The sequence below is a fragment of the Coloeus monedula genome (assembly GCF_965178545.1).
Source record: "Coloeus monedula genome assembly, chromosome: 20".
In the NCBI taxonomy this organism is placed as follows: domain Eukaryota; kingdom Metazoa; phylum Chordata; class Aves; order Passeriformes; family Corvidae; genus Coloeus; species Coloeus monedula.
The window spans coordinates 435,455-462,014 of NC_138800.1; the positions used below are offsets into that span (position 1 = coordinate 435,455).

The 26,560-nt window shown below is 49.5% G+C and overlaps 1 protein-coding gene across 1 annotated transcript in view; it reads right to left on the reverse strand.

Annotated features, from left to right (window-relative positions):
* The window catches only part of TSPOAP1 (TSPO associated protein 1), a gene marked incomplete at its 5' end in the record, with an annotated part of 68,090 nt that overhangs the window by 28,753 nt on the left and 12,777 nt on the right, over nt 1–26,560 (reverse strand). The window contains 15 exons of the mRNA XM_082294876.1: nt 72–181; nt 1,976–2,085; nt 4,243–4,463; nt 4,764–4,947; nt 10,927–10,977; nt 11,711–11,815; nt 12,194–12,316; nt 13,025–13,114; nt 13,787–13,870; nt 14,675–14,782; nt 18,671–18,856; nt 19,601–19,855; nt 23,070–23,246; nt 24,614–24,742; nt 26,354–26,461. Of these exons, the coding sequence (XP_082151002.1) occupies nt 72–181; nt 1,976–2,085; nt 4,243–4,463; nt 4,764–4,947; nt 10,927–10,977; nt 11,711–11,815; nt 12,194–12,316; nt 13,025–13,114; nt 13,787–13,870; nt 14,675–14,782; nt 18,671–18,856; nt 19,601–19,855; nt 23,070–23,246; nt 24,614–24,742; nt 26,354–26,461 (2,041 nt within the window). The remainder of the gene's footprint in view (nt 1–71; nt 182–1,975; nt 2,086–4,242; nt 4,464–4,763; nt 4,948–10,926; nt 10,978–11,710; nt 11,816–12,193; nt 12,317–13,024; nt 13,115–13,786; nt 13,871–14,674; nt 14,783–18,670; nt 18,857–19,600; nt 19,856–23,069; nt 23,247–24,613; nt 24,743–26,353; nt 26,462–26,560) is intronic.

Genomic DNA, 26,560 nt, shown 5'->3' on the forward strand with positions numbered 1-26,560 from the left:
TCTCTCATTTTCTGGAGAGAGATCAACTCTCCCACAGCAGGTCAGTCACATTTCATTTTACTAGAACACACCTTCAAAGAAGCCATCTTCATCCATGTCTCCATAGATGTAAATATATTCTCCAGCAGTCAGTGGAAGCTCTGCCTCTGGATTTTCATTAGGTCCATCAAAAGGATTGTAGCTGAAATATTTACAATTGAAAGACTTAATTTGCATAGGAACCTTCCCAGCAACACATTCCAGCTGTGATGCTGATAAGCTTTCAATTCACTGGGAATGCATCCACTTTGGCAAGCAGCAAATTCCAGAGACAAAGGACGAGACTTTAGTTTACATATAAAAATATTTAATAACACGTAATTTCTGAGGAGCAGAACAGATGACTTGTGACATCCAAAGAACAGGGATATGAAGATGCTGAGGGGACTGGAGCATCTCTGAGGGAGCTGGGCCTATTCAGCCCAGAGAGTCAACAGAAAGGGGATTTTATCAATGCCCAGGTGTATTTAGGGTGGGTGTCAAGAGGAGTGGGCCAGACGCTTTCCACTGGTGCCTAGCAACAGGACAAAGGGCAACGGGCACAAACAGGAAATTCCACCTAAATCTGAGGAAAAACTTCTTTTCTTTGAGGTTAAGCAAGCACTGGAAGAGGCTGCACAGAGAGGTTGTGGTGTCTCCTCCTGCTCTACCCCACATTTTACACAGCACTCCAAAAACTTGGCTAGCAAGAGAGTTAGAAATACACTGGTGATATGGCTTGGACTCGAGGCAGTTCTAACCTGCCTACCCAGGGATCCTCAAACTAATCAGAGGGTGTCATTTCACAGCAAAATGCCTCAAGAAAAACCTTTATCTTTACAAACACTTACTGCCAATTCCTATTCTTTACCCCTTAAAAGGGTTTTATTCATGCCAAAGCAATGTTTACCTCTGTGATCTGATTGAGACCTCATGGGCCCAAGACTGACCTGAAGACACAAAGCACATCTGATGTGCTCCTCACAAGCATGGAATCTTCCCAGTTCTCTTCCTCCCAATTCCCAATATAAAAGCTGAAGGATTGGTAATAACTGAACTGTAGTGATTTGGGCTTGACCATGGTGGCTCAGTGAACAGCAATAGTCATCAAAAAATCTGGGTTTATTCTGTGCTTTTTTTTTTTTTGTCCTTTAAAAATCAGAGCCAGAAAAATTTTGGCCAAAAATTTCAGGAATTCCAAGCTGAAATTTTCTTAATTGTTGGAATAAGATTTATTGGAGAAAATTTCTTGCACTGTTCTGAAAAAAACAGACAATTCAACAAATACGTCAAGTCCAACTAATTTTCAACAGGGAACAATACTGAAATTTTCACACAGTGCTGCTCACTGAACAGCTACTGAGCTTCATGTGCTTTTGTTGAGCTAAGCCTGGACTGTGCAGGAAGTAACAAGTCTCAAATCATGGAATGGTTTGGGTTGGAAGGGACCATAAGGATAATCCCATTTCACCCCCTGCCAAGGGCAGGGACACCTTCCATCATCCCAGGCTGCTCCAAGCCCCAATGTCCAGCCTGGCCTTGGCCACTGCCAGGGATCCAGGGGCAGCCCCAGCTGCTCTGGGCACCCTGTGCCAGGGCCTGCCCACCCTCCCAGGGAACAATTCCTTCCCAATATCCCATCCAGCCCTGCCCTCTGGCACTGGGAAGCCATTCCCTGTGTCCTGTCCCTCCATGCCTTGTCCCCAGTCCCTCTCCAGCTCTCCTGGAGCCCCTTTAGGCACTGGAAGGAGCTCTGAGGTCTCGCCAGAGCCTTCTCTTCTTCAGGATAGACACCGCCAGCCCTCCCAGGGTGAAAATCCCATGGAGAAATAAGATGAAAGCTCTAACCTATTATTATCCAGTCCTAACAGTGGGGAATCCTAGATAAGAGTGTGAAGTAGGGAACTATGGAGAACCCATGTAACTTGACAGAGCACAAGCAATGACCACTCGGTACCTGTATCGAGCTAAGAACACCTGGAGCTTTGCAGGGCCTTGGATGCCTGGCTCTGGCATGAGGGAGATGCTGTCAACATCCAGTTCTTCCATTTCACTTGCAGTGTCCACCTAGAAATGTTTAAGATAAGGATCTGAGTAAAGGAACACTCCAAGTGTTTGTACATGGTGAACACATCCTCTAAACTCGTGGCTGGTGTCAGTCTGGCCCCTGGGCTAAGGACCATCCATAAGAATGACTTTTTAGGTGAGCTAGTAATAGTAATAAGAGGCAACAGCCCCAAGTTGGAGCTTCAGTCAGACATTACGAAAAACTCCTTGCCAGGTGGGTGATGCAGCCTTGGGAACAGTTCCCAGAGCTGGGGGATTTCCATTCTTTAAGAATCCGTAGCCTCAGCTCAGCAAAGCCATGGCCACACTGATCTGGTGACAGTCCCACTGGAGCAGGAGATTGGACTAGAGGCTCTGGAGACCTCCTCCAGTCCACACATCCCTAATTCAGTATGTTGATTTCCTGCTGCCTCTAAATGGTAGCTGTGCCTGTGTGCAACACAAATGTCAACCTGAACGAAGGAGCTCTGTTGGATGTTGAGGTCTTTAACTGCTTCTGTCCTCTCCAACACCTGCAAATTTTCTGTATGGTGTCTGTGTACTTTAGACAGAACTTTGACTGGAACTCCTGGTTTTAGCTGGCTCTGCTAACAGCACATGCTGAATGAAAAAGTACAGGAGTCAGGGCAGGAAGCCCCCCTTCCTGCCACAGCCTCTCCCTTTCTAGCCAGCAGCTCCTTCTGCACTTCCCAAGCTGGAGGCTGCACCCTCAAGGCATTTGGTGCCTACTGGCAAAGCACCTTTGAGAAATTTCTCTCAGCTTTTTTGATCCCAGTAAAATTTGGGGATTTTACATCCAGTGGCAATGGGTTGTATAATGCACCCCTTCTTCTTGAGGCAATGCACTCCCTGGGGTTTGTCTGAAATTGTGCCAATGAACCAATTCAAGCTGCCTTTTTAAAGCAGGCCTCGAGGCAAATGCGTTTGTGATGAAGACCCATTGCAGGCACCAGAACACAAAAGTATTTTCCCTAATACATGAAGTGCCAGACTTAATCTCAGAAAGAGTTCAGAGCATCTTTTCAAGGTAGTGTACTCCTTGTAATGCAATCCTGCCCATGTCCTTGGAGAACAAACACCCCTAACACCCAAATGGAGGCCTGGAATGTTCCCACAACTATGTGCTGGCTCTTTTCCAAGGATCCCACACTGATCTCTGCAGGCATCTATCTCTCCAGGGAGGCATGGTGGCTTCCAAGCTTTCTCTTGAACTAGAAAGCAGGCATTTTTCCTGCAATAGACTTGCTAACAGTTCCATACGTGTTCCTCCCCAGGTGTGACCTTCACTTTGTCTCTGAACGCGGCACTTCCCTGAGCTCTTACACAGTGGGAGGCTCAGCCTGGCACTGCAGCAGCCCTTTGTTGTGGGTGTCCTGACCTGGGCACCTCAGCACTTCAGTGGCTTTAGTGCTCAGGAAACCCCAGAAGAGCAAAAGGTGCCCTTCAGGCCACCACACCCAGCCCTGCTCACAACACTGCTCTGCCCTAAACTGTCCCCTCAAGTGATGCACCGGAGAGAGCAACAAGCCCAGCTCAAGTGAACCCCACAGCACCACGAAAGGGCTCCTGGGGAGGAGAAGCAACAACCACCAAGGAGATCTTGGTGACACAAACATGCAAAGCCTGGTAGTTCCATCCCTCTTAGCACAAACTCGGCATCTTCTCATGGTTTCTTTCACCAAGTAAAATCTTAGTAACTAAAAACGCCAGACAAGAAGTTTGAGTTCCTCATCCACAGCTCAAGGCCAAAAATAGTCTGGATACGGTTTCTCCCCATGCTAAAAATTCCAGTTTGTAGCCTTTACGTGTTTTAGTGGCAGCTGAGATGCCACAAGGAAGCTTAGCAAGAGCCATCTCACACTTCCCGTCCCACTCCTTCTCCAAGCTCCCAGGCACTGTCTAACCAGTTGTTTCCTTCATGGAGCACAGCAATATATTCAAATGAGCATTACAGACACGTATTTCAGTATCTTCCTACAGCTCTTCTCTTGTTTTTCCCATTTTCTTCAGGCAGCCAGAAGGGAATGAATACAACCTTACTGGTGAATGCACGTGACCTTACTGGGGAGTGAATGCAACTTTACTGGTGCTCTCAGCAGTGTATTTATTCCCTTCTGGCTGGAAAGCACAGGCGGCAGAGGGGACTCCCATACTGACCTCTGGAGTTGGGCAGGATTTTGGGCTGTTCTGCATGGATTCTGATTTTGAAGAGCTGGACTGAGATTCCCCTTTCTTGGATTGTTTCTGAGTACTGGTGGGAGCAGCTGGGGAGCCCATGGTGGTGTCTGGCCCCCGCTGCGACGGCTGCAGCTCATCACTCCCTTCATTGTGAATCTTCTTTGTGCTCTGATGGGGGAGCAGCCCAGGAACAGCTGATTCTGCAATAAAATCAGCTGGCCATTAGTTACAGCCACAGGCAGGATACAGGACCAGCAACGAGCATCCCAGGGAGCAGCCCAAGTCTCTACAAACGTGTCTCGTTCAACAGACTGGACACCTGTGCTCTCCCTGGCCGCAGAAATGCCAAGTTCTCTTTACAAAATGAACCAAAAGTATTTGCAATAGGGACAGAGATGCCAAAATTACACTAAACATTTGCATTATCTCCTCTAGCCCTTTTCATTTATATCAATATCAACCCATTTGTCAAAGCCCTCTCAGGCACATCCAGCAATTACCCTTGTCCCAGTGGGGCTGCGGGGCGGAGCTGCACAGAGCAAGGGGCAGCTCCGAAGTCACCAGAGTGGAGGTGAGAAGGTCGATTTTTCCCGTTTGAAGCCGGAATTGTTGGAGTTCCTGTGACAGGAGGCTGAATTGCTCTGTTTGACTGCGACACTGGTCTTCCAGATCCTTCACCCGGGCCTGCCAGGAGAGAACAAGGTAAGGAACAAACCCCTGTTGAAACGCTGAGGTTCCAAACAGGATTTGCCTTTGCTGCATCTTTTCCCAGACTCCAAGGAGCTAAAGGATGCTTTTAAATGCCCTGCCGAGGAACAGTCATTGGAAACTGGCAGCTTCACACCTCTACTTATCTTAGAAAAGCTGAGGCTTATCATCTCTGAGGAAGCTGACTGCAAACTCCATTAGGACTTATCCCTAAAATGCTGGGTTTGAACTCCAGTATCCTCTCCCAGCTCTGCACAAGACCAGATGAGGTAAGTCAGAGATAAATAAGCCTTAAAAAGATTCAAAAGGCTTTGCATGGTTTTTGGACCCTCAAAATCATGTCTCCAAAAGGAATTGCTCTCCCAATCCTGCCCATCATTCCAGAGGCTCCAACAAGCTCCCAAAACCTTAACCTGACCTCGCCACCATTCCAGGCATGACTACCAACTGTCCCTCCAGACCTTGGCTCCTCCAGGCACTAAGAAGGGCAGAGCTCATGGGCCCATGCTGCAGAACTCTCCTTTGATGTGTGAGGCCCATACACTTCCCCCCTGGTCCTACAGGGATGATTTGCCCCAAATCCATGCTGAGGACAAGAAAGCCACACCTCAGCAAGATGAGCTGCCAAGGAACCTTGGGAAATACTATGGAGAGGGAAGGACACATTCCTGCTAGAGAATCATTTGTATTTTCCCATATTCTCTTCTTACCACCTCTAGAACTTCCCCTTACAAAATATTGCTGATTCCTGGCTGTCTTTACACATCCCCACATTCCCCCAGGTTGTAGGTAGACCAATTCCCAAGCGATTGCAACTGCTCCTTTCCCTCCTCTCACTGCTTTTTGTAGGTAAGATGCCCCAAAACAGATGACTGCACTGCACTCTTCAAAATTTTCCATTCTACAAAATGTATTTGAAGTGTTTTTTCTCCTTCCAACTCAAAAAATAAATTATGCCTTGAAATATTACATGAGACAAAGTCTGGATTTTTAAGCAGGTCTAAAAATAACATTTCTGACCTGGAAAAAGCTCTCTCTGTGGTCTCAGAGTAACAGAAAACCTTTGTAGCCGCTCCCTAAGGATTTAGGAGAGTCATGCATTTTTATTTCACTGTGTCATATCTGTTTTAGGTGTTTCAGTTTATTACTTGTTCCCTCCACAAGTCCAAAGGGGCTCTCATGCTCTAAGGAAAGCTTGGATAAATCTCTCAAGTTTGGCAAGAATGGTCTCTGAACAGAAATCAGATGCCAGGAGGAGCTTCCAGAAGTGTCTGTGTTATCCACTTGCTCAGAGTCAACTCCTTGTTTACTAAGTCACATTGCACAGGATTCCTCTGCCATTAAGAGTGTTTGAATTTACTTACAGTTTGGGTTTTTCACATAAATACTTCTCCCCTACACGTTACATCTTATTAGAGAAAAGAAACAGTAAGAACAGCTGCACTGGATCAAAGGAGGGCTTCCTCAAGTCCAGCATGCATCCCTGATCCCACCTTGGGACACAGCCTACAACAACAGACAGGCACAGAATGACTGCAGGACCAGAGGGGGATTTCCTGTCTTCTCTGGAGACACGAGCCAGCAGATGCATCAGGTTACTGTGTTTAACAGCATCATAATAGCACCTTGTCCTGCAAATTCATAAACCACAGTTTAAATCCATTTACACTGGTGGCCAAGCCAATAGCCTGGATAAATCACAGTTTAATTCTAAGACACCTAATTAGTCAGGTGTCTTTTAATCTGTTGTTCCAAGCAACATACAAACATCCCTTAAGTACTACTGCCACATCATACACAACGTGTCCTTCTAGCAGCTACTTGCAGGGGATCGCAGACAGCTGGGAAGCAGCAGGTTTCCAGGGCAGTGCTGGGAGGCAGGAGGATAAGGAAGAGGAGGCCCAAGGACGTGGCTAGGAGGTTCAGGGAACCAGCAGGAATCAAGCTCCAGACACAGAGAAGACTTCTGTGTCTATGCCCAACCCAAAATGGGGAGAAAGAAGCCTCCCACAACTGGGACTGCATTTCCAGAAGAGGCTGCAAGAGCAGGAGCAGAACTTGCTGGGGTCAGTTTAACCCCCAATTCAGGAACTGATTCTCCACACCCAACCACCAGCAGCTCAGCCCCATCCTCTAAGACACTCTCCTCGGCTGGTCTGTCCACCTCTCCAGCTCATGCTCTCCTTTCAGATGTCCCTTGTTCCCTTTCTCCGTATCTTCTGCTATGTCCCTTTGAGATCAGAGAATTCCCATTTTGCTACAGATGTGCAGTCCAAGATCTTGCTAAAAACATGGCTGATGCCAAAGGAACTAAAGGAACATCCATAACTCTACATCAGTGTGGGTGCCACTTCTATGAGATGTGGGCATATCCCAATAAAGTCCTTTCCTAAGAGTTCCCAACACCTTACTGCTTTTTTGACCAGACTTGAGGCTGGCATTTTTTTAAGAACTCCCTTACCTTCCACCCTGCACCTCCTGCACCAGCAGGGAATTCTGAGCCCACCACTGGGCATGTTTAGCCCCTGCTCTCTTCCTTCCATGTGCCTTTGCACAGTCAGTGTTACCTGCATTACCCATTCCTCCTGAGATCTCTGCCAGACTGGAAGATTTCAAAGCAGTTTTCTATCAGCTACAAATCCCAGCACTTCTATACCAGCCTTCTCTCCAAACCACCTGTGAACAGGCCAGCTAGCACAGCTCCCAGGCTGGAATTTCATTGCTTACTACCTCTTCTGGGAAAACTATTATCTGCAATCTCTGCTTCCCATCTTCCACCCAGTTACAAAGCCAGCAGGACCCGTCTTCTTCTCCACAACGCTCATTTGCAACAGTGTCACCACTGCCTTTGGGGTTTGAAGGAAACACTTCACTCTTGGACTGCAAGTACTTCCCAAAAGACACTTAAATGTGGAGAAGGAGCACAGTTGGGCAATTCTAAAAATCTGGAAGTGCCCAAAAAAGTAAACTCCTAATTCTAATTGGTGAAGAAAGCAAGGCACTTAAAGAGAAAAGCAGCTGCTCCATCAAACTCGCAGTGGGAGTTCCTTTAATTACATTTATTTCTTGGCAGTAACACTCTTGCAATCTTTTCCAGAGTATAGTTAAAACAAGAATATCAAGCAACTGTCAAAGTCAGAACAGAGGGGAAAATGTCCTGTTTGACAGGATTAGAGCAGTACCTGCATACAATCCAAAGTACTCTGGGAGCAAGAAGAAAAGCAAAAAGAGATATCAAACCACATCAGCAGTTACACTACAACACTCTGCCAAAGACAACCCCACCCTCAGCCTGAATGAAACTGTTTTCTCACCAACTTACAGCGTCTGCCTTGCTCCATACTGAGATTCCCATCTCATTCCCAGAAGCATCTGCTTGCCAAACAAAAGCCAAATCCCACACACCAAAGGCACAAATAAGATAACCAGGCACTTTTCGAGGGCCTCCAAATCACAGTGTGCTTTGAGATGAACGACAACATGCTTAGAGTGGCTGCTGAACTTCAAGCCCCCTTTCCCAGCACATTGCACTCACCCAAAAGTCAACGGAATGGATATTTTGTGCCCAGACCTTTCCCCAGGCCTGAGACCATGGGAGTGCTGGGAATCAAAGCGCAGCTCAGAACCTGGCTGTGACAGGATCTGAAGCAGCTGACAGCCTGCTCAGTCCTGCATCCTGCTCCTAGGTCAGGGAAAACAAGCAAAGTTGAGCTCTGGTCACCTCATTTCCCACCAAAACTGGATTCCTGGAAGGAGGCTGTCTCCTTTTGCTTCTATGCAGTGCCAAAGGCAGTTGAAATCTTGTCTCATGTACTTTGGAACCACTGAACTACCTCGTTCCCATGATCATAACCCTCAAGCTTTTCCTCCTAAGCTGAGACAGTGCTTCTCTCCATGGCATTCCTGCACACACCCCATTCCATACTCTCCTCACCCCTGTCACTGCCTTGTCTGGAACTACAGAACACCTAAGGCTGAAGGAGATCACCAGGAACACTGGGATCACCTGATCCAAGCCCTCAGCTCAGAGCATGGATGGCTGCCGAGAGCTCTGTCCAGTTCTGAACATCTCCAAGGAGGGAGACTCCACTTGTGACAATCATGGGACAGAACTCTTCCAACAGGAAAATGGACTACACTCATTCTCCATTAACCTCACATCAAAAAGCAATTCAAGCACATGTAAAAATGATAATTCATAGCCCAGGCATCTCAAACCCCCTAAATTACACCATACACTGATGTTCTGGAATGACTATGATTATAGTTAAGTAATTTAAATGACTGTTGCTCTGCATTAATCTGGCTTATAATGACAATTCCTCTTTTTTTGGTCTATTTTGTAAAATACAGGGTTGAATGGGGTTCTAAGAAACCTGGTCTAATGGAAGGTGTCCCTGCCTATAGCAGGAGGTGGAACTGGATTAACTTTAAAGTCCCTTCGAACCCAAACCATTCCATGATTCTGTGATCTCTGTACCAGTAATATGAAAGCAAAAATATTTAACTGATAAGGGCCTTGCTGAAGAACACAACCAGCCCCTCAAACACGGAACAAGAAGACTGTCTGTTTCTTCCTTTGCACATGGAGATGTCTGCTGTAAGCCTAAGGAGCTTCTCCAACCTTTCACTGAGTTAGTTCAGAAAATGTTTGGCAAACATCATAGAATCATCAAATCCCAGAATGGTTTGGACTGGAAGGGACTTTAAAGCTCATCTTGTTCCACAGGCAGAAACACCTTTCACTAGACCAGACTGCTCCGATGGCCTTGAAACAGAATGCAGCAACCCTCCCTCCCCCTAAACGCTGCTCAGAACCCAGCTAAACACCAGCTGATGTAGAGCAGCACCTGTATCAGCTGATCCCATCTCTGCAGCCAAAGCAGAGGTCCCCAAAGGGATGTGGCAAGAGGACAAGATATGATGTCACATCCCCCAGTACTCACCCAGCCTGCAATACTTCAATCCTGTTTAGCAGGAGCCCAGCACTCTTGGGCTCTACAGCTCAGACACTGGCCCAGCCCCCTCCAAAGCTGGTGCTATTTGCAGTCAGGGAGCAAATTCCTCCATCAAGGACACTTCCCATCTGCATCAACAATCCTGGGCCCCCAAGAGCCACAGAGCTGCACAGCAGTGGGCACAGGGAGCTCACTCTGACATCCCTGCCTGTTTGTCACTGCTGGAGATGGGAGCATGGCCCCCGGAGATCTCACTGTCTGCGTGCACAGTAAGACCTTCTGCTCATCTCAGGCGTTTCAGTGCTCAGAAAAGCTCAGAGAGCAGAAGATGCTCCCCTTGCCACCACACCCAACCCAACCCTCTGGCAGTCACTAAATTGCCACATCAAGTTCCAGGGTTTGGTGCTGTGCCTTTGCAGCTCCAGGAATCCAAGGTTTTCTCCAAAGCCATCCTGACAGACACTGAGCTGATGCCAATCAACCCCAAAGCAGTGCTCAGCACATCTGGCAGGCTGCACCAGTACCCTGTCAGCCACCAGGCAAAGCACATTCCCTGTGCATGTCAGAGCAAATGGGACAAGGGAGCTGCCTCAAGCTTCACCACTCCTTATGCTCAGGTTTTCCTATTTTTCCCTAATAAAACAAAGAGCACGCATACACAAGGGAAATTTTAAATCCCATGGGCACAAGTATTCTCCTTTCACATGATGCTGGAAAATGGAGCAGGCAGATCTGAGTTTGATTACTTAATGCATCCCTAAAAGAGTTTTTGGGCATGATCTGAATGAAGTAACCTATCTAAGGACTGAGCAGGCCAGGATTTAATTCCCTGAACTTTGACCCAAACGTTACTTTCACTGCAGCAACATGTTGCATCCGATCAAGACACTACAGCATTTTGCACAAGAACCAACAAGACCCAAGGCATCCAAACTGATACTATAAACAAAAGATACCAAATCTGGAACCACTAATTCCTCTTGTCTTTCTGTCTTACCTCTAGAAGCTGTACTGCTCCCTCATGTTCCCTTCTTGCCTCTGCCTGCGCCTAAAGAAAAATAAGGAAGGGAGTAAACCAGAAAGCAGCCAGCCTGAGTTCACTTCTACTGTCATCCTACCTTGGTAGTCCATTGTAGACCAGAGCACAGGTCTGGTGAGGAGCAGCTGAGGGAGTTGGGGAAGTGGCTCAGCCTGGAGAAAAGGAGGCTCAGGGGGGCTTCTGGCTCTCCACAACTCCCTGACAGGAGGGTGCAGCCAGACGCAGGGTCAGGCTCTGCTCCCAGGGAACAAGGGACGGGACAAGGGGAAACAGCCTCAAGCTGTGCAAGGGGAGGGTCAGGTTGAATATTGGGAAAATTTCTTCACAGTGCCTGGCGCAGACTGCCCAGTGCAGCGGTGGAGTCAGCACCCCTGGCGTGGTTTAACAGCTGTGTGGATGTGGCACCTGGGGACATGGGTTAGCGGTTGTCTTGCAGCGCAGGGGGAACAGAGGGACTCGATGATCTTAGAGGGCTTTTCCAACCTTTATGATTCCATGATTTAATTATTTAAACCACTGTATAGTCTGGAAACATCTCCGGGCTCTGGACACACAGCAGTGAAAGGCCAGAACTAACATTCACAAGCAAAGCCCTTCACTTTGCTCAGGTACCAGAGTTCACCTGGACTCAGACACACTTACCCTGTAAACTCTTATCTACCTCCTCCATGCACACCTCCAAAGGAAACAGGGTGCAGGAGGCCATTCAGAGAGGAAAACGTCCCTGCCACATCCCACATACCTGCTGCAACCGCCGGACCTCCTCCTGCTTCTCCTGCAGGACTAGCAGTGCTTCCTTGTGCTCCACTTCCAGCTGCTGCCTCCGCTCAGCCACATTTCTCATGTGCTGCAAGACATGGCACACACACTGAAACCCTGTCCTGTGTCCTACCAACAGCCACAAAGCCAAACCAGGGCCTGTATTTCATGTCATTATTGCACAAAGTAAGAAATGCCCATCGCAAGGCAGAGCAACGCAGTCACAGAAAACCCTCAAATCAATGATGGCCATCTTATCTCCCACACAAATCCCTGAAGCAGCCTTTCCAAAGCACCTCTGCCCACTTTGGAAAGCCACGTTCCAGGATCCTGCAGAAGCAGAATTCCCAGTGGAATTCCCAGCACAGAGACAAAAGAATGGTCAAAAAAGGCAAAGAGACAAGTGCCATCCAAAGACAGCAGTAAGTGTTTGGACAGTCCTTCCAGCCATGTGGATCCTACTGACCTTCAGCACCTGCTCTAGATTCTCCAGCTTGGTTTGGAGTCCTTGATTCGTCTGAATTACAGAATCCCGTTCCTTAGTCACCAAAACAACCTGCAGTTTCAGGTCAGCATTCTCAGATTCAACCTGAAGAGAAAGGATTCTCAGTAAGCACAAGCAGCCATAGGTGCTCCTTGCATAAGTAACAGAGACCGGTTTATTTCTGTGCTTTCTGCTAGCAATGATACCAAAATCAGGAACCTCCTCTCCTTCTGGTTTTCATTTAAAACAAATAAATGAGCATTTGTATCAGGCCTCAACATGTAACACTTTATTTGCACACTGCTTCTCTCCCTAGATTCATCTCCCTCCCTGTTTCCAAGAAGGAAGAGACTGGGATAGGAACAGGCTATATAATGAAGAAAAAAAAAAAAAGCATGAAGGTCTGTAAGCATTTTTAATGTCTAATGGTAGGATTAAACACAGAGAATGGGACAGAAAATTCAGTAGCCTGCTGAAATCATCTTTGCCTTCTCCACTTATCACAAGGAATTTTTGGTTCCAGGGTGCACTATAGCCTGACGACTACCAGCAATGCAAGCAAAGGCAAACATTTCCACTTACAGCAGTTACTAAACACATAGGAAGCCTTATGCAGGGTGGCAAATTGGCACATGGGACTGACAAATGACTTTCTAACTCTTGTGCATTACATTTGTCCAGAGAAGAAGCTGGGAACAGAAGCCCAGATCAGCACATGACCATTACTGAAGCTGGAAATGTGAGAACAGCATGTTCTTCTCAGTAACTCTGAAGAAGCCAATGCTGCCAACCTGACAAAGATGCTGCTTTTACCTGTCCTGCCCACCCAGCCTTCTCATTCAGCTGCAAGTTCTCTTCGGCCAGTCGTGCATTTTCACTCTGCACCTCCTGCAGCTGGATCTCCTGTCCAGAAAGAGCAGGAATTACTACACCAAGGCCCTCCATCTAACTCCCCCAGATTATCCTGCAGAGCAGCTCCACTGCTCCTGTTTCCTGATGGTGCAGGATGCTGGTGCAATGTTGCTTGAGGGGTGGGAGGCAACAGTGAGCAGCACTGCTCACACAGAACCCAGCCCTGGGCCTGGGGCTGGACCTGGATGACCTTTAAGGTCCCTTCCAACCCAAACCAGTCTGTGATCTCTTAAGGAAAGCAAAGCAGAAACAGAAGGGAGAAACCCAGATGCTCTGCTATCACTTGCAAAAACTCCCTGGAATTAAACAGGATTTCAGCCAACAAGTAAGAAGCACAAGAAAATGACGGTGGGATGGTGGTATTACCATCTCCATACCCATCTGGAGTGCCTGTGAAAATGGTATCTCCCCAAATTAGCAAAAGGTCATGGAATTTCATCCAGTATTTTATGTAGCTGTATTCAGCCCACAGGTAGCTGAAAGACTAAATAAACAATCCCAGCCTTAAGGGCTGGAGCCCCAAATTTGTGACACTGTTCAAATAAACAGAAACACTGGTGATTCCTTATTAAGATGAACTGAAGACAATCCAAGAGAGGCACAAAACAACTCAGCTCCTCTTCTCCCATTATGCTCATAACAGTAGGCAACAAGAACACTTACTAGTTCTTTGCATCTTTTATGCTTTTTCCTCACTTCATGCTCAAGGTTTTCACATTTTTTGCGCTTTTTCTTGAGTTCAACTTCCTGCACAAAACAAGCAGAAGTAGATCAGCAAGTCCACACTCTTACAATGCATATGAAATTCAAGTCCAGCCTCTCAGACTCAGGGCTGTATTAGGTATTTTTATTTTCTTACGAAAATCTCTTTGTGACAAGCTTAAACAATGTAGAAACCAAGGGAGATTTTTCTGAAAGTTAGGAAAATCAAAAAATAAAACAACTATTCCCCTCTTCCCCAAGCCTTCAGTCTGGAAACAGTTCTACTCCCATGTGTGTGGACTGTTCCTATTTACACAGAATAGCAGAGAGGACACGGTGTGGGAGACAAAACAGAGCTGTTTAAAATCTTCATCTTTAAACACCAGCTGTGCTACTTTAGCTCCTATTCTAATTCCAGTGACACCTAACAGAGCACAGACATCCTCTTTATCTGCAGCTATTCATACCCCTCAGACAGACAGGAGCTGCTAAACCTCCCTGTGAACTGTCTTAATTTGCTGGAATAATTCACAAGGGACACATTCCTCATCATCTGTCCCCAGTTCAAATATGTCTAAACCAAACACAGCACAGAACCTACTGGCATGTTCCCCTCTTATTTGAGTGTGACATATTCCCCTGCCAGCCCAGCAGCTGCCACCCAGCAACACTCTGCATGCAGATGGCCTGTGTTTTCCTACCGATTCCCCGAGCTTCCCGCTTTTGCAGAGCAGCTGCACCTAAAGAGACATCAGTCCCCAAAATCTCTACCTGGATTGCACGTGTGAACCCCACAACAAAAATAAAAAAGTAGAGCACTCCTTTCCCCAAACCAGGTTCAGAACTCACCAGCTGCTGTATCTGTTTGCTGCTCTCCTGGTTTGTCACTGCATTTTTGGGAGGGGAATTTTCATGTCCTTCAGAGGCAGGTCCCAGTGGTTGCACACCTGGTTCCACCTGAAAGCACAGGAGACGCCAGAGAGCTCAAGGACATCCAGGACAACAGTGCACAACGAGGGAGAAGGGACTTTCCTGGCAGTACCCCCCAGGAGAGCAATGCTCCACAGGGAACTCCTGATCTCTGAGCCGCACCACTTGACATGGAGAAAGCTGGACACCATGCCAGGGATCTCTGTGCTGGGAATCTCCTGGAGCCCAGTGCCAACCAGCCCAGCTTGAGTGAAGTGTCCCTGAGGCACAGCGGGCTCCTGGAAACCCTCAGATCCAAGCTCCCATACTTGTGCCTCACCTAACGACTCAATGACAGGCAGCAGCAACACTTTTCATGGCCCTCCCCAAAGCGACACAGAGAGGAGAAGAGAGAACACAGCCCACAAACGGCAGAAACAAGTGAAGATGTCAGAATCTAAGGGCAGGGAAGAGCAGACAAACACTACCAAGAAATGCAGCATCCCACCTCTGCTGGTAGCTGGGAAGGACTGATAGGGCAGCAGTGCCATGGCTCCTGTGCCACCACCAAACCAGATGAAAGGAGACACTTTTATACACATTTGTACACAAGTTTCCAACAAAATACCTTTTCATTTGGGTCACAGACAAACACACCTTAATCCTCTGAATTTTTGCTCTCAGCTGATACTTGACTTGACATTGTCTGCCCAGAATAATCCCTGACTACAGGGCAAAGACTGAGACACACAGAAGAAAAAGGGCCTTGATAAGGCTTCAAACATTAACTGTAAAGTTACTTCTCATAAACAGATTTTAGGGACAGATCTTTAAGGTCACCAAAGCCAACCTACAGAATGAGGAAGCAGCAGGACTTTATGAATCCATCTCAGCCTTAGCCTTCAGCTGACCTCCATTACTGGGTCCCCAACGGTTCTGTGGCTCACGTGCATGAGCACACAGGCGCAGGGATGGCTTCAGTAATATTAAGCCGACGGCAAGGAGCTAAGAAGGGTCCTTGCTGTAGAGTTCCACAGAAAGCAGTTCATTGCTGCAACTTGTGAAGGGTTCCAGAGGCAAATGACCCCGACCATGTGACAGCTGGAGCTTGAGTACAGGGCTGTGGCTAACACCAGGAGCCAGCTGGGGAATCAGAACTGGGGTCCATTACCATAACCGAACACCCTGGGAGAGGCTCCTTCCCCTCACCATAACCGTAAGTCTTTGGCACCAGAGGCTGTCTTACCAAGAACTCTCTGTCTCTTGTACCACAGGTCAATCAGCCACCAAAGACCTCTACTCAGACACAGAGTTCCTCATTTCACTCTGAACACCTTCAGTGCTGAGGAATCAATGGGATGAGATCTGAGCTCCCTTTACAGCCAGTCATTAGGGCAGTGTCTAAGCACTACACCTAGGATGTGATTTTTAACCTATTTTTGGCTTGAAAGATCTAAGTTTTATCTATGTCTATATTAATGGCTCTTCTGCTGAAAGCCTGAGAGCTCCAAGAGCTCACACTCAAGCCCAGGCTACCAAGGACTTCTCCTTTTTTGCTACAAAGAAAATTCTGAAATCACCTCCCATGTGAACCCCGTTCCCTACCACCCATGGAATAAGGTTCACTGCAGAGTCTGACAGTCTGAGCACCAACCAGCACATGGAAATTGGGATCCTCCACCAACCCATGGTACCTCCATGAGTCCCAGCCCTTGGAAGCTTTCAGGTCTGCTGTGAAACCCGTATTTAACTGTGGAATATCGATGTGGAAATGTTTCTGAGACTTTTTTGTTCTTTTTCAATCACCTTGCTCATATTAAGTTTCAAACTGGTATTCAGAGAATCCCAGAATCACTGAGTTTGGAAAAGCCCTCCAGGATCGAGTCCATCCTGTGCCCAATCCCCACCCTGTTCCCAGCCCAGAGCTCTGAGTGCCACATCCAGGCCTTCCTTGGGCACCTCCAGGGATGGGCACTCCAAACCTCCCTGGGCAGCCCCTGCCAAGGCCTGAGCACCCTTTCCATGGGGAAATTCCTGCTGATGCCCACCCTGAGCCTCCCCTGGCCCAGCCTGAGGCCGTTCCCTCTCCTCCTGGCCCTGTTCCCTGGCAGCAGAGCCCGACCCCCCCGGCTGCCCCCTCCTGTCAGGGACTTGTGCAGAGCCACAAGGTCCCCCCTGAGCCTCCTCTGCTCCAGCCTGAGCCCCTTTCCAGCTCCCTCAGCCGCTCCTGGGGCTCCAGGCCGGGGTGCTCCACAGTACAGGGTTCAGCCAAGGGACTGGCAACAGCCTCCTCCCTTCAGCAGCGCTGTCAGACTTAGCCTTGCTGACTTACTCATCAGGCAGAAAATCTTCTGGCAGTGAGGACAGACTCTCCTGAGTCAGAGAAACAAAGCACATGCATGAGAAAAGTAGTCTTGTCTGACAGAACCTGCAGGATCAGGTGAAAATCAAGGTATGGAAAGGTAATTCAAGGAAGGTAAGGGCAGGGTAGAGTGAAAAAACATCCATGCATCTCTCTTCACCATAGCAGAATTTGGGGGGCACTTGGGACAGAAATCTCAAACTATGAAGAACAAAGCTGAGAACCTCTCTGAAACGGAACTGTCCATAAGAACTGTGGAAGCCAACAAAATAAACAGTAACAAACCACCAACATTATGTAATATTCACCCCAGGGTTCAAAAACCCCTTTGGCATAAACTGTGTCCTTCACTTCAGCAGTAACTGAATCAATATGTGCAGCAGGTCACTTCTGCAACACTGCCTTAACACAAAATAACTGGGAAGATGGCAAATACCATGTTTTAAGAGTATTTAAGCATATTTCAGCAGACATTTTGACACCAGTTCTGGGCAAACTGATAGAAACTGAAACAAAGGCAAATACTTAAAAAACCCCCAAACAAACTTATATTGGGGGGGGGGGGGGGAGGGGGAAGGCAACATTTTCACAGATCCATGAAGAGTTTTTTAAGATGTCAGCAAGCAAGTGGGTGAGGGAGATCCAGTAGGAACCTGCTTGGGTGCACAGAACACATTCAGCTGCAGTCCTTTAACGGGTGTCTGCAGACACTGAGCCACCACAGGGCAAGGGGAGGGTTTTTTCTCTTGGGTAAATATTCATTGAACATGAAAGAGCTGAAAAAGAGGGAGCAGGAACTGTGCTCTGCAAGTACTGATGTAGCAGAGACAAACAGTGACAAGGGCCTCGTGACACTGAGAAATTACAGAGACGAATGATGGTTTAATAAAGAGTGCTTAGACAAAAAAGTGAAGAGATTTTTTGGGAAAGGGAGAGACAACTTCATTATGCTATCATATAAATCAATGCCACAGCGGCCGGGATGCTGCTGCATGCTGCTTCCCCAACACAAAACCGACAGAGAAAACACACAAAGGAGAGAGACAAAGATAAGGAACACTGAATAAAAGATGCTGGAAAGAAACAAAAAAAACCGGCTGAAAGACAGGGGTTTACAAATCCAGGAGTGACTTGGAATAGACGGACAAGGAATGAATATTCAATGCATTTGCTGTAAGAGCCGGGGGCAATAAACGAGAGCAGCTGGCGGGAAGGTGGGGGGAAGACGCGCAGCCCGTCCTCCCACCGGGGGATGTGGGATCCTACCACACTGAAAACACGGGAAGAAACCGGGAGAACCCCCAGGAGCCGAATCCCCCAGAGCCCGCGGCTCGGACACCCCTGACCCGCCGGCCCGGGGGCTGCAGGGCACAGCGGCACCCGCGGCCCGGCCCCGCGGAGGCCCCGGCCCGACTCGACCGCGCTGGGCGAAGCCGCTCCCCGGCGGGGCCTCGGGGCCGCCCGGCCCAGCCCGGCCTTACCTGGCGGCGGCGCGGCCCCGCCCGAGGCCCCGCGGCACCCCCAGCGCAGCCCCCGGCCCAGCGCAGCTCCGCGCCGGCCCGGCCCGGCCTTACCTGGCGGCTGCGCGGCCGCGGCGGGGGCGGCGCCCTGAGGCGGCCCCGGATCTGCCGGGCTGAACCACTGCGGGCGGAGGGGCCGCGCGGGGCTGGGCCGGACCCGGCGGCACCGGGGAGGGCGGGGTTGTGCCCCTCTGCTCTGGTGAGAGCCCCTGGAGCTGCCGCCGGCTGGGGGCCCCGAACCTGGAGCGAGGCCAGAGGAGGCCCCGGAGCTGCTCCCAGGGCTGGGGTACCTCTGCTCTGGAGCCGGGCGGGGAGAGCCGGGGGTGCTCACCTGGAGAGGAGAAGGCTCCGGGAAGAGCTCAGAGCCCCTTGCAGGGCCTAAAGGGGCTCCAGGAGAGCTGGAGAGGGACTGGGGACAAGGGATGGAGGCACAGGACACAGGGAATGGCTTCCCAGTGCCAGAGGGCAGGGCTGGATGGGATCTTGGGAAGGAATTGTTCCCTGGGAGGGTGGGCAGGCCCTGGCACAGGGTGCCCAGAGATCCCTGGCAGTGCCGGAGGCAAGGTTGGACAGGGCTTGGAGCAGCCTGGGACACTGGAAGGTGTCCCTGCCCATGGCAGGGGGTGGAATGAGTGCACTTTTAAGATCTTTCCAATCCAAACCATTCCATGATTCTATGGAAAAGAAACATTGCCGGGTTTCCTAGGTGGAAAAGCACAGCACGGGAGCCCTGTGCTAGGGGACCGGGACTGAGCTCCTGGCACAGCTCAGTATCCCTGTGCTGGTGTGGGCTGCCAGCAGCATCCATGTCCCTCCTCACCCTGTGAGACCTAGGGCTGGGTTCGGTCCCTTTGGAAACCAGCACTGCACCTGCTTCCAGCGGATGTGAACCACAGCCCTCACCTTAGTGAAGTTCCCTAAGAACAGCAATTAACTGAGTAATTAAATAACCAAACTTGCCGATCGCTGACCCACTTGTCTCACCTCCCTGTGAGCTCTCCCTCCCAGCGTTGGGTCTCCCAGGGCCCCCCTTGGTCGAGGTGCACCTTTGAGGCAGGAATTTGTCGGTCCCAGATGTGCGGCAGCACTGGGCATGGCACTGCCTGAGCTCATTTTGGAGGAACGCAGACACTCCTTGAAATTCTTGAGCGCGATCTGCCTCTGGAGCCGCAACACCTCGCGCTGCGATTCCCGCAGCAGGCGGTCGAACTCGATGACGTTCAGGCAGCGAGGGTCATCCTGTGGGAAACCAAACATGGCACCATGGCCCTGACAAGCTCCAAAAGGTGGGACAGGTCACATCAAACATGCTAACACCAAAAGAGGGGAGGCCGGGAAAACCCAGGTAGTGTGGCACACATGCATGGCTGACTTCTAGGTCTCCAAAGCCTCAAAACTCACTTTATATCCTTTATGCAAATACATTATCCCTCGTGAAGATAAAACCCAGCCTGTAATGCTCCTGCAGCTCTCCCAGCATGATGCCCAGGGCTTTTCCAATCATGGGCCATCTCAGCATATGCCAGCAGGGAGCGTGGCAGGATAATGTCATTTCATGGCCCGGCCAAGTTAGAGCTCTCGCTGCTTTCTTTACTCCTTGTTGTGGGTGCTGGCAAGCGCTGGGCTTTGAGAGGTTGCAGGAATGAAGAACATCTAGGTTTTGGTCAGTTCTTCCTCAGGATAATATTTGGTTTCCTATCATTCTTGATTTCACTCCTCTCAAGACAGTATGTGTGATGGACACCTATCTTTAGCACAAGGGGTCACTCCCATCCGTTCATGACCTAAACACAGGAGCTTTTGAAGGAAACCAGCACAATCTGACTCTCACAAAACCGGGAAGAATATGTCACCAGCTGGTTTGATTCTTCAAAGGTTTCCAGATTTCAGGAAGCTGAAGAAACATGTACCTGCATGCCCATATGTACAAAATTGGTTTATGAAAACCTGTCTTTTCAAATCTGCTGCTGGAGGAGACATTGTTCATTCCCCTGGAAAGCTCCTAAGCCAGAGAATTCAAGACATAATTGGTATCCAGGACAAATTCAATCTTCCCCGTTCGCTTCTTATTTGCCCTAAAAATAGTGTGTGCCTTATAAATACAGTTTGTGGAGAGAACCATGGTTACTCTCACACTGCAAGGGGGAAACTGAGGCAGCATTAATGGGAACTGATTATAGATTCAAGAAGTGAGCAGCTGGGCCTCCTCTGTGCCAGGCCCATGTTCAGGCTATCAGGGTAGTAGTTCTTTAAACAAAATTGGCTGTGGCTATGTATAAAGTCTCCCTTCCCCCACCAAGAAAGGCAGCTATTCCCAACAGACAGCCTCCAAAGCCTGGGGGAACAAGGGAGTAGAAAAAAAGCTCAGTCCTCCCCTCAGTTTCTATTATATCCATCCCCTGCAGCTGTTCCCCCCAGTCCTCCACTTCCAAGGATCCATGCTGCAAGAAATTGCAGCCCAGATTTAGCTGGAGCCGGGGTTTGGTTGGAAGCAGATCACTGGAGTATGATCTCAGGAAATTATTTTATTCCATCCTAAGAGCCCTGGCTTTGCAAAACAATGCCAATGCCTTTGCAGCCCAGGGTGCAGGGTGTGAGTCCTGCTACTGCCAGGGAAGTGAGTGGATCCATTTCATAGGCACTGAAAAATTTCTACTGATTTAAATACCCAAGATTAAAATTGATTTGGTTACAAACTCTGAACGTGCACATCATATCTCTGCATAAAACCCCCTTCATTGGCATAATGCATTTTGCATGCTGCAGACAGATTAGGGGAATTTGGAATTTTAAGTAGCTGGAAATTAAAATTTAATGAGCGGTTTGCTTGGAAGAGAAATGGGAAAAACAAGATCAGACAGAATGATCTGTACTGCTCTCTTTTCTGTGGATTCCCTGCTCAGGCACTGATGTCCCGGTTGCTGGTGCCACAGACAGGGTCACCTTCCAGGACAGCGTGGTCACCCAGGTCACCTGTGCCCTAGGAAGGCAGTGACTGAATTTGTCAGCCCTGACGGTTGCACCCGTGTACTTTTCCTTGGCCAGGAATGAATCTTGCTCACCCCCTTCTGTCACATTCCTTTGCAATCTGTCACTCTCCTGTCCCTAGCAGGTTCAGGTTGCCCAGCACACTCTGCTATGAAAATCAGAGTGCTTTGGAAAGGGTCTCTTCCCCTTTCTGTGGGGGCCTGAGGCGAGAAATCAAAGGAATGGGAAGGAAACTTCTTGCTGACACTGTAGAGCACAGACAGACCCGGATAAGTTTGTCCTGTGGTTCAGTGCCAGGAAGGATCAATGGGGCAGCTCTGTACGAACACCAAATACACCCCATTGTTCTTATCCTGACTAGATCTACATTAGGAAAAGACTGAGACTCCACCTTCAAACCTGCAGTTAAAAATGAACATATGGAAGCACAGGGAAAAAAATAAAGCTGTTTTCAATGAGGAAGTATTTGTCACCTAAATACCACGTAAGTAGGGCAGGTAGAAGTGCAAGTGTTCAGCTCAGCTGGGGACAGGGAGGTACAGTGGCACTTGACTATATTTGCATTAGCAAACCAGGGGGAAACCAGCATGGGCCCAAGTGTTACTGAGCTTCTCTGGAGATTTGAACTGACCTGAACTGAAAACATCCAGTTTCAGAATAAGAGATGCAACTGAGATGCCCAGAACAGGTTGCTTTAGTCCCTTTGAGTGAGAACCATCTCACCCAGCTCCAGCCGCCTGCAGAGGCTCCTTTCAGAGCTCTCACAGAGAAAAACTTTGCAGGAGCGACACATCTGACCAGTCCTAGATCTTGGGATGAGCTGAATTACCACTTTATCCCATTTATATTGGCATGGCCTGTGCTGGTGCTGAGGGAAATGCAGGTCACCAGCCCAGGAGCAGACACTAGCACTGGGGATGGTTTCATGAACACCCAGCCCTGCCTGGGGGCTTGTAGCCTTGGTCATAAACATGTCAGGAGGCACTGAATTATCACCAGTCTCATGGTGGCTGTGAGTCCTCAGAAAGCTGCAGCTTGAGGCTTGGGATCTAGACTGGTTTTTGGGAACATGCTGGTTGGCTTCTCAAAGAAACGCTTTAAAAGGAGGCCCTGCTTATCTTGCTTGCAGCTCAGTCCTTTGAAAAGTCATGCTGTCTGTGGCTTCTTGGGGGTTTCCAGGGAAGGAGTTTTAGTCACTGCTGGAAATGGCAGCTCAGATCCATGAACTGATGGAGGGACAAGCAGGGTGTCCCTCAAACACACGCTACTGGAGAGATCTGGACACTGTCTCTGCCACACACTCCCCCGGTGTCCCCATTCAGCTCACACATCGAATCCCCTGCCCTGTTTTCAGCCTCCACTTGAGACTAATTCCCCTCAAACCACTTCCTGGAGCCTGGTTTCCATCACTGCTGTTGCACCACTTGTCCCCAGCCCCGGAGTGATGTCCCACAAAGTGTCTCACCTTCCCTGCCAAGAGTTTAGCCTGCAGTTCCCGGCATTCTTGCTGCAGAGCTTCAATCTGCTTGTCTTTTGCCAGGAGAGCACTGGCTTGCTCTGTTAGGTCCTTGGCACGCTGGCGGGCAAATGCTTTTTTGCACAGTTCCAGGCTGGAGCCCTTCAGAGGCACCGGAGCAGTTACCTATGCCAGAGAGCAGTGAGGTGTGTTTGTGTGTGACCATCACCCCTTGGTGTTCACCAACCACCACCCCATCACCCTTTTGTGTTCCTTAACCACCACCCCATCACCCAGCACAGGGAGCACTGTCAAAAATTGCAGCCTGGCCCCAAAGGAAAGACAAACAGACAGAGGAGCAGGACAGACCTACAGAAAAGTAGAAGAGGAGAGGCTAGATGGAAAAGTGGCTCAAAGAAGAGGTGGGAAGGACACAGTACTCAATAGGTACAGCCAGCACGGGGGCTGCAGGCAGGGCAGAAGTGGGGAGGGGAAAGAGAGAAAAACAGTATGAGGTAAAAAAGACAAGAGAAGGCAGCAGAGAGGAGGGGAGAATGGCAGGAAAGATGAGCATGGGCTCAAGTATAGCATGGAATCAAGGATAGAGGTGGCCAAACCAGGAAGAGAATTGGAGCTTCCGTGGGTTTCAAGGCAACAGGGAAGAGCTTCAGCATGGATGGGTGGAAGATAGAGGGAAAGGCAGAGGCTAAGGAGAGCCCAGCAAGGGCCAGTGCAGCCAGGGAGGATTGGGACAAATAAAACAGTATTTGTATAGGTGCTGGGGGTCTGCATAGTATGTCAAATGGTTTCTCTTAACATAGTATCTGACGAGTCCGTCTGCTGCCCTGCAAGTACCAATATCCCATGACAGACAGGTGGCACAGTGCCTGGGGACAGAGAGGGCAGCAGCGCCAGGAAATCCCCCTACCTTCTCTCCAGCACAGTTTTCACTTCCTCCTTTCTACCCTAAACAGCTTGAATTCCCCATCACAATCCCCGCTTTCCTTCAGGAAGGTGTGCCCAAGATCCCACACCCTACAGCCACCTCCCACTACTGCTGCACCATGTCAGACACTCCAGGGTTCACAACAAGCTGCTGTTGGGTTGGAGAAGGCAGAAGCCCTGTGGCTTGCACAGCATTTCGAGTGAGGTGAGGATGGGACAGAGATGCCTCTCACCCCTTCCTGTTTTGCTTCACCGCACTCCTTTTCTTATTCAAATCCTTCCTGTTTCTTTTTGGTGAAGTCAGATGAATTATTTTCATGACTTGCCCAAGGAAAGCTGAGTTAATGACTTTAGACTATGACCTTACAGTAAGAAACCAAGCAGGAAGAAATTCCACAAACCAGCCCCCAAGAGGAGTAGAGAAGCTGGCGATGGCTGGGGTTGATGATTCTTGCTCTGCCGTGATGTGCAAAGCATGCTTGCTGTAGGTTTAAGAAAAAGGGAAAGGAAAGGCCTTTCTAGCTCAATGGAAGCAGAAAACCAAAGTTCCTGGTGGTGGGGTGCTCTCCCAGCCCAGCTCCCCAGCCGCAGCAGGTCCCGGCACCCACCACTTTGAGGTTTGCCTCCTGGAGCTTCCGGGCTCTCTCCTCCAGGCGCTTGGCGATCACCGCCAGCTCTGCGTTCTTCCTCTTCAGGTGCTTCACCTTCTCCTCCGTCTGGGGGAAGCAGCTCCTGCGCTGGAGAGCAGAAGGAGAAGTTGGAGGTGAAGCCCTTGCTCAGGAGCCAACATTCCTGGCTGAACCTGACCTACGTAAGGCACACAGGCCGTTTCCCAGCCAGGGCTTAGTTCTCCTAGAACTATCCCAACCATTGAACACCAACCTCTGCTGCCCCTCCAGTCCCTGAAACCTGTGTTTTCCTGGTATTTTTGTTAATGTGACCTCTCAGTCCCCATGAGATGCCCCTCACCCCACCCTGGACCATCCCACATGGTCCCTCTCCATCCACAACATCCCTGTTGCAGGCTCTGCTAGGACTCAACATGTCTCCAGCATCAGGGTATCCTGGCCACCCACCCTCTGGGCTTTCTCTTCCAAAGTCTTCCCAGTTTATTTTCCCGGGATTACAGGACTCGACACACCCCTGAGGATTTGTACTTGCACAGCGAGCTTATCTGTGTCCTTTCTCTCCTGACACCAAAGCATGAGTGGGAGAAGGCAACAAAGGACTTTATGATATTTGCAAAGCAAATTTCCTTTTTCTTCCTATTGATTCTGTTCACTCTTAATCCCCTTTTATTTGTTATCTGTCCGTTCCAATAAGCTGCCACTTGCCGATGGCTCCTTCTCCCAAGGTCGAACCCAGATGTGTTGTGCCATCTTTTCACATCAGCAGAAACGTCAGGTCGACTGATTCTCACGATTATTTCCCTCCCTCCCCCAGTGAGAGTGCACCATGGGCGCCTGGGCTGGAAGGCTGAGGCTGATTTTTGAGAGCCAAATTTGATGAGAGCACAGGCTTGTGCTTCACTAAAATCCAGATGACTGATAAGGGCTAACCCCTCGGGGTGCAGGTCATGCTGAATTTATGCTTTTAGTGTTAGAAAATTATCTAAAATATGCGTTTTGAATGGGGTGATATAAATCTGAAATGCTGAGCAATCAAATTTGCTCAGCGTGGCTGGGCTGCATCCCCACACTGCAGGGTTGTGCAACGGGTGATGCTCTCCAGGGAGGATGCAGGAGAGAAATATTCCCTCTTTCCTGAGGGTCCTGGCTGCCTACCTGGGAAGTCAGGCATGGAGGAGGGGGCAGAAGACAGAAGGCCCAGGCTATGGCAGCCTGGCTTGGCTTTGGGGTGCAGCTGGGGAGGATGTCGGTGCTGGGCTCTTGTGGGAGCAGGTGGCAGTGCTGCACTGTCACCCAGAGCCAAGGCTGAGTGAATCAGTGTTTCTGCTTTTCCAGTTAAAGAGGAAATAAGAGCGACTTCCCCTGCCCTCCCCTGCGCAGCCCTGCTCTGCACTGTGGGGAAGGGTCTGGCTCCAGCTGACGGCTGCAGTGTAAAGGCACCCAGGGGACCCAAAGCACCCAGACCCCCTTCATTCTCTGGCCCTGCCCAGATGAACCTGTGAGTTCAAGAAGCATTTGGACAGTAGTCCTGCACATGGTGTGACTCTTGAGGATGGTTCTGTGCAGGGCCAGCAGTCGGATTCAATGATTCTTGTGGGCCCCTTCCCACTCAGCATGTTCTGTGATTCTGTGATCTCTTAGAGTTGGCAGCAGACAGCAGCTCTCTGTGTCCAGGACTCGCTCCCCATGGAGCATCCCACGACAGCATCTCCTGCTCACCAGCAAGCTGTTCTCCTCGGCCAGGCTGGAGCAGCGGTGCCGCAGGTCCTCCAGCGCACTCAGGAGCTTCGTGTTCTGGCTCACGAGGAAGCTGTAGTCAGCCCCACTCTGCAAAACAGCACGGAGAGGCAAGGCAAGGCTTCAGCTGCCTGGGGCAGGGACTGCAGGTCCTGCAGGACCACAGGGATTCACCAGGGGCAGGGGCAG